Below are 8529 nucleotides of genomic sequence, written 5' to 3' on the forward strand. Positions count from 1 at the left end.
TTGAACCCAGGAACATTCTACCTCTGAGCTACAACCTCAGCCCTATTTTATTCTTTATTTTGAAACAAGGTCTCACTGAGTTGCTGAGGCTGGTCACCAGCCTATAATCTTCCTGTCTCAGCCTCCTGAGTACTGAGAATTATCAGCCTGGCCACCACGCCTGGCTTGAGCGTGTTCCTTTTAAACATCCATTGAGTCAATCATTAAAACATTAAAAGAGTTAACTTTGACCACGATCATTTTTGTGTGTGTATATGATATTGGGGATAGAACCTAGGGGCTTTCTACCTTGGAGCTGCACCTCCAGACTTATTTTTTTTTTATTTTGAAGTAGGGTCTCACTAAGTTGCTGAGGGCCTCACTAAGTTGCTGAGGCTGGCCTTGAATCTGTGATCCTCCTGTCAGCCTCACAAGTATTGGGATTGCAGGCATGTGCTAAGTTCTAGCAGGGCTTAAACATTTTTATGCTAAATATGAGAAAGTAAGTGCCCCATTTAATGGAGAATGTGTACTTTAAAATTTCTTGAGGTTCATTTTTCATATGGAACAAAAAGAGTACAGAATAAGACTTCTACTTTAGCACAACAGCTCTTAAGTATTTTGGGTTGCTTGTCCCTTTTAAAAAATTGTCACAGCTGGGCGTGGTGGCACACGCTTGTAATCCCAGCATTCGGGAGGCTGAGACCAGAGGATCGCAGTTTGCGGACAGCCTCAGCTACTTAGTGATGCCCTCTGCAACTTAGTGAGACCCTGTTTCAAAATAAAAAATAGGGCTGGGGGTGTAGCTCGGAGGTCAAATGCCCCTGGATTCCATACCCAAACCTGCAAAAAAAAAAAAAAATGTTTCAAGTTAAGAATAATGATAGCAGAAAATATCTAGGCAAATAATTTTGTATCTTTTCAATTTTAGGGTTCTGAAAAGTTCTTAACTACCAGCCATGAGTACAAAGTGGTTTGTCACTGATTAAAGTACATTCTTTAAGTGGAGAAGGCTATCTCCATTATATGTATGTCTAATTTAGTATGGCTATTTGGGCTAGATTTGGATATAGACACTGCCCCATATTTTTATTGTTACTAAGAATTTCTTCTTCCTCACTATGCTGCCCCTAATAAAAATCAATGTGGTCCCAGAGGGACCTAATTCCCTTCTTCCTCTATCAATATTCCAGAAGATCTGCCCCTGGGCTTTGTTCTATTATTGGCTTGTGGTGAACTCTGATTACTGGTTGGTCCAGGCAGCAATTGAGATGGAGAGGGGACGGGAAGAAGTAGTAGACAAGGGGGCTTTTTCCAGGCTCCATGTCTTCCTTCCTTGTATAGCTGAAAGCATGCATGAGACCAGTCAAGAGGAGAAGGTGAGGAGAGAGACTTTCTACATTACAGTTACTTTGGTTGGGTTAGCTGCAACTTAAATTGGAAGCAGGATAGGCACGTTGGACAAATGTTATTCTGATCATCCTACCTTAACAAAGCATTTGAGAATAGAACAGAAAGATATTCCAACATCAGCAAGACTCCAACTGTTTCTTAGAGAGGCGCCAGCATACATTAGCTCCAGATACCTCCTGCCTTGTTTGTCTTCCGAAAGAGGAATGTGGAAATATTCCTTAAAGACCAATAGCATATTATAAAAAAAAGTGAATATCTATTACTAGACCAGAAATGTCATCTCTCTTTGTCTTAAAACATTTTCCCACTGAGCATTATAATTGTTTGGGAGCAAAGGGGAGTATTGGTCAAGATTCTTAACTAGGATGGAATCTATAGACACCTCCTCCAAAAATCTTTATGGATAGAATCTAGGTGAGGAAAACAACAACATCATCATTTTTATTAATTCTAAATAAAATTAAGAGTTTTCTTAAATTATAGTTGTAGGCAACACACTAAAGTAGCAATAGTCAGCTGTACCTGTGACTTTCTCAGCAATGAAAATTACAGATATTTTTATGTCACATGATTGTTGTTGCAGAGATTTAAAAATATTGTTTACACTGAACATTACTTTGAAAGCATAATAGTTATTAAATGCATTGCTAGAACTTGTTAGTTAATTGCTCATTTAAAAAATCTCCTGCAGCCGGGCGTGGTGGCGCACGCTTGTAATCCCCGCGCTTGGGAGGCGGAGACAGGAGGATCGCGCAGGTTCGAAGCCAGCCGCGCTGGCGTAAGAGACCCTGTTTCAAAAATATAAAATAGGTCTGGGAGTGTAGCCCGGAGGGAGAAGGGCTTCCAGGAACCCCAGTACCACCAAAAAAAAAAAAAAAAATCTCCTGTTGCTGGATGTGGTGGCACATGCCTATAATCCTAGTGCTTGGGAGGCTGAGATAGTAGGATCTCAGGTTCAAGACCAGCCTCAGAAACTTAGCAAGGCTCTCAGCAACTGAGTGAGACCCAATTTCTATATAACAAATAAAATAGGGCTGGGGGTATAGCTTAGAGATAGAACCAGCCCTGAGTTTAATTCCCACTACCACAAAACAAAAAAAATACAAGCTCTATCATATGTCACTATGTCACAAATTTGACTTATTATTTGAAAATCGTATTACGATATAACTGCCTTCCTTTTTGTCATACGTATTTTATTTTTTGCATTTAAGGACATTCTGAAGCAGAGTTCATAGGCTTTATCAGACTTGCAAAGGGATTCATGATATACAAAGGTTAAGATCCCCTATTAGAAGATTTAGAAGGTTGTAGAAATTCAACTATTATGTAACTCTGGCTCAATAAATGCTCCTTAGCAAATGGGAATGGATGTCTCCAAGTTAAATATTTGATCATCGGAAAATAAATATTTTAATTAATTTTATTTTAAGGAAAATATTTATATAATATTTATAAGAAAGACACTGTACCCAAATTATTTCTTATTCTAGTGCTGTGGTCCCTGGTGAGATAACATCTCTGAATGTGAGTTTTCTCGGAACGCAAAATGAAGTCATTGCCCATAATCCTCTAAAATGCCCTCTGCTCTCCAAATCCTTTGATTTTATGTTTATATTTGCTTGCTTATCACATGAGACACCAGACAACCGGGATATTCTACATTCATAGCCTAAAGTTAGTGCTCATGTTTTTGTCCTTTTATGAAGAATTGCAGTAATACTCTTTTGCTGATGCACAACCCACAGATTCCCTAAAGAGAAGTGAAACGTCTTAGTTTTTCCTGAGAATTGGCCGGCTCAGTTTGCTTTCTTATCAAACACCTTCAAAGTTACTATATTATTATCAATCTACCTTGTAAACAAGTAGTGATATTCTCACAGGGTTTTAGTTTCCTCTCTCCATCTATATTTGAAACATTTTATACTGTGCTGCATAACTAACATGAATTTCCACGTCAGTGGATTGTGGAGTCAAAGCTCATACCTTTATCATCAGCTTGACGGCTTCCACAGTTTCATCTGCAGAGACCTCAAACGGTTCAAAAGATCCTTCAAAAGCTATGAAAATCCTCATCGTTGCAATTACTTTCTCAACAAAGCAACAAAAGTCCCCCAAATAACCTCCTCCCCCATCCAAGTCCCACTGTTTTTCAAAGATCTTGCTCGATAGTTGGAAAAATTCCAATTTACACTTAAGAACAAAGTTGGATGGCTGTCGCTGTCCAGCCTTAACGTCGAGTAGAGAGAACGCGAAGAGCCGAGTGCACAGTACCCCAGCGTTGGACGCCGCAGCTTCGAGGGGGGAGGAAACCTTTTTCTTTGACAGTGGTCAGCAGCCACCCTGGTCCTGTATTACGGAAACCAGCACAGGCAACAATGGTTAGAGGCAAGTGTGAACAAGCTTCACACTCGTAAACAAAAACCCTACACACAAATGACACATTAGTGCTGTGACCGCCATCGCTTGACTCTTGAGTCGATATTTACTCAATCCAGCTGACTGAAGAACCCTTAAAAATGGATCTTTGATTGGGGGGGACACTGACATGGAGCAAAGCCAGAGGGAGTTGATTATAGTGAATGAGATAATCCTGAAAGTTCTCTGTAAATAACTCTGAGTCGGAGCATTCTGGTTTCCATAACAACTCAGTGTACTTGTCCTCTGGCAGTATTTCTAATCCTGCCACGGGGCTCAGAACAATACTCACTTGCACCAGGGAGACAAATGTGTAGGCAAGTGTGCCTTTCCCTTCACATCCCCGCATAATGGAATCTGCTGAGCAGCGATACAATATAGCCCGAATTTCTTTCAGTCCTTGGCTTTAGGTTCCTCAGGACAGTTCACTATTGTTATCTCCCTCAGCCTCCCTTGGAGTTGGTCAGAAATATCTCAAAGCCCACTCTGTTAAGTAGGACAGAGCAATCATCTTGCATTTCTTTTTATTCCTTTTCTCTTCCCTTCCTCTTCTTTCTTTCTTGTACTGGGGATTAAACCCAGGGGCTGCCTCTGAGCTACACTTCCAGCCACTTTTTATTTTTTGGTTTGAAATAGGGTCTTGCTAGGTTGCTGAGATCCTTGCTTCATTGCTGAGGCTGTCCTCAAACCTGTGATCCTCCTGTCTCATCCTCCCAAGTACTAAGATTATAAGTGTGCACTATCATGCCTGTCTTAATGGGAGATGTGTGTGTGTGTGTGTGTGTGTGTGTGTGTGTGTGTGTGTGTGTGTGTGTTACTAGGGATTGAACCTAGGGGCATTCTACCTCCAAGTTATACTCCAACCTAAATATTTTTATTTTAAAATTATTATCATTATTATTATTAATTATTATTATTATTTGTGGTACTAGGGATTGAGCCCAGGGACATTCTACCTCTGAGCTACAACTCCACCCTATTTTTTTTTATTCCTTATTTTGAAATAAGGTCTCACTAAATTGTGGAGGCCTCACTAAGAAGCTGAGGCTGGTTGCAAACTTGTGATCCTCCTGTCTCAGCCTCACAAATACTAGGATTACAAACATGTGCCACCATACCAAGCTAATTATTTTTATTTTGAAAAAGGGTCTCACTAGGCTGCTGAGGCTTGCTGAGGCTGTCCTTGAATCTGATCCTCCTGTGTCAGCCTCCCAAGTACTAGGATTATAGGCATGAGCCTCTGCACCTGGCTTGATGAGATATTTTTGATTATTGAAATATCTTTCTCTACTCCTCCACTTTCAGTCTAGGTATGTTCTGAAATCTGATTCCGTGTGTGTGTGTGTGTGTGTGTGTGTGTGTGTGTGTGTGTGTGTGTTTGTGCTACTGAAGACTGAACCCAGGGCTTTGCACATAACAGGAAGGTGCTCTATCTCTAAGCTACATTCTCAGCCATATTTTATTTTATTTTGAGACAAGGCCTCTGAAGCTGCCCAGGCTGGCTTTGAACTTATCATTCTCCTGCCTCAGCCTCCCCCATGGCTGGGATTACAAGCATGCACCACCACCTCTGGCAACTAGAGTCTCTCGTAGGAAGCCTGCAGCTGGCTCTTTTATTAAAAAAAAAAAAATCCATTACCTTCTCTGTAAATATTGATTGAAGAATTGAATCCATTTCCATCCAAGGTATGTATATGTATTTATTTATTTATCTACTTGCAGTACTGGGGATGTAACTCGGGGGGCCCCTCCAAACTACTCCCCCAGACCTATTTTTTAATATATTATTTTGAAACAGTGTCTCACTAAATTGCTCTGGCCTCACTAAGTAGCTGTGGCTGGCTGTGTATCTGCAATCCTTCTGACTCAGCCTCTCAGTTACTGGGATTACAAACCTGCGCCACCACACCTGGCTCCATCCAAGGTATTTATTGATAGGTACGGGTTTACCGTTGCTACGTCATTAATTGTTCTCTGGCTGCAGGCCAGTTGTGCAGTGCCTCGCCTGGCAAGAGGAGCCAGGTGCTAATTCACCAAGCTCTCCCTTTTCTCTGTGGGAGAAGTTGCAGAACCAGAGAGACTCTCTTGGCATGGAGCTAGGCCTTGGAAGGGGAGGGTGATCTGGGTAAAGGGAAACTGTTCTTCTTACCCTTGTCAATGCATCTATTCTAGGAACTTCTCTCTTGGGCCCCTGGACTCCCACAAAGGCACTCTTGTGCATGGGCAGCTTCAAAATCAGTGCTGATTCTCGGGGAAAAGACAGAGGGAGGTGCCTGTCCTGCTCTCTGGCTCGTTTCCCTCCTCCGCTTCGTTTGGAGTTTGCCGCTCATAAAACCTTTTATCTGCTCCTTCCCATCACTCGTTCTTTGCCTCTTACTGAGTAATTACCGTTCTTCATTCTCTTTTATGTCTGTTAGTTTTGAAATTATACTCGGGTTCTTTGTTCTCTAGACTTTCTTACCTTTCACCCTCCTCCACCCCCTTTTTGGGGTTTGATGTTCAGCATCCTGAAGATATATACTTTATACATTCTTCCAGTAGACATTTGATAGTGGTAAATGCTGACTTTCACTAAAAATCTTTATTTGCCCTCACTTTTCTCTATTTTTTTTATGTGTGTTACTGGGAATGAAACTCAGGGGCATTCTATCGTCGAGCTCCCTCCCTCACCCCCTGGCCCAGCCCTATTTTTTATTCCTTTTTTTTTTTTTTTTTTGCAGGTCAGGGGGATGGAACCCAGGGGCATTTGACCTCTGAGCTACACCCCTCACCCTTTTAAAACATTCTTTATTTTGAAACAGGGTCTCACTAAATTGCAGAGGGCCTCACTGAGTAGCTGAGGCTGTCCACGAACTGAGATCCTCCTGTCTCAGCCTCCTGAATGCTGGGATTACAAGCATGCACCACCACGCCCGGCTTGCCCTTACTTTTCAATACTTAATTAGGGAAACAGTTCTAAATTGATGATGGTAATAATTTTATTTTAACATTTGAAAATATTATTTCACTAAAATTTAGTTTCACTTGTTGTTATTAAAAAACTAGCTGTGAGTCAGGCATGATGGTGCATGCTTGTAATCCTTGTACCTGGGAGGCTGAGATAGGAGGATCACAGGTTTGTGGCCAGCCTCAACTACTTAGTGAGGTACTCTGTAACTTAGTGAGACCCTGTTTCAAAATAAAGAATAAAAGCCGGGCGTGGTGGCGCATGCTTATAATCCTCGTGCTTGGGAGGCGGAGACAGGAGGATCACGCAGGTTCGAAGCCAGTCACGCTGGCGTAAGAGACCCTGTTTCAAAAATATAAAATAGGTCTGGGAGTGTAGCCTGGAGGTAGAAGGGCTTCCAGGAACCCCAGTACCACCAAAAATAAATAAATAAATAAATAAATAAATAAATAAATAAATAAATAAAAAATAAAGAATAAAAAATCAGGCTGAGAGTGAAGCTCAGAGGTAGATAGAATGCCCCTGGGTGCTATCCCTGGTAATACACACACACACACACACACACACACACACACACACACACACACACACAAAAGAAAGAAAGAAAGAGTAAATAATAATAAATAAAATAAAATAAATTTCAGGCCACACCCCAAGCTTATTAAAAAAAAAAAAAAGAGCTGGGCATGGTGGTCCGTGCTTGTAATCCCATTACTCGGGAGGCTGAGACAGGAGGGTCTGAGTTCATGACCAGCCTCAGCTACTTACTGAGGCCCTCCACGACTTGGTGAAACACCGTTTCAAAATAAAGAATAAAAAATAGGGCTAGGGGTGTAGCTCGGAGGTAGAATGCCCCTGGGTTCAATGCCCAGCACCACAAAAGTACAAAATAAAATAAAATAAAATAAAATAAAAAATGTTAAAAAAAGAAACCAGCTGTGGAGGGTGGGAGTGGGGAAGGAGCCGGGGAAAGAGCCCATCAAGTACTGTGTTCATGTATCTGTCACTATCACCATGAACTATATTATGATGAGAGAAAATCATGCACCAATAAAAGCATAAAAAAGCCGGACGTGGTGGTGCACTCCTGTGATCCTAGCATCTGGGAGGCTGAGACAGGAGGATGCGGTTCACAGACAGCTTCAGCTACTCTGCAACTTAGTGAGACCCTGTCAAACTAGGGAACGTAGAGGATACCACTGGTACTCCAGGTACTGGAGGGGAAATACCAGCAAAGCTTGAATGGAAAGACAGGGGAGGAGGAAGACTGAACTTGATTAATGAGGGTCTATATCCGAATATGTGTAAAATTATGAATATGGCATGGTTACCCTGGACAATCATTGGTGGGAGAGGGGAAGGGAAAACAGGGGCGGAGGGAGAGAGGGCACCAAGTATAGTTTAAATGTATACCACTTATGTTCAATAAAGAAAAAAAAGAATAAAAATTAGGGCAGGGTTATAGTTCAAAGGTCAAATGCCTCTGGGTTTCATCCCTAGACCCGTAAAAACTAAAAGCATAAAAAATTAAATAAAGAAACTAGCTCTAATTTCTTGACAACTATTTAGTCTTTTCTTTCTAAGAACTTTTGTTTTTCTGTTATCTTATTTAAATTTTGCTATAATGAGATTAGATATACATTTATTTTGTATTTCTTTAGAATATCTTCCATTGAGGGAAATTCTGGGTCATAGAAATTTCTCTCTTTATTGGGGGAGGTACTAGAGATGAAAGCTAGGGACTTTCTTTCTCTGGGCTACACTCCCAGACC

The 8529-nt window shown here is 41.2% G+C and overlaps 1 protein-coding gene across 1 annotated transcript in view; it reads right to left on the minus strand.

Annotated features, from left to right (window-relative positions):
• The window catches only part of ANKUB1 (ankyrin repeat and ubiquitin domain containing 1), a gene marked incomplete at both ends in the record, with an annotated part of 28220 nt that extends 24752 nt beyond the window's left edge, over positions 1 to 3468 (minus strand). Inside the window, 2 exons of the mRNA XM_080695735.1 lie at positions 1466 to 1609; positions 3379 to 3468. Coding sequence (XP_080551861.1) covers positions 1466 to 1609; positions 3379 to 3468 — 234 coding nt within the window. The remainder of the gene's footprint in view (positions 1 to 1465; positions 1610 to 3378) is intronic.
• Positions 3469 to 8529: the final 5061 nt, after the last annotated feature.

Source organism: Muscardinus avellanarius (assembly GCF_963383645.1).
Source record: "Muscardinus avellanarius genome assembly, chromosome: 5".
NCBI lineage: Eukaryota > Metazoa > Chordata > Mammalia > Rodentia > Gliridae > Muscardinus > Muscardinus avellanarius.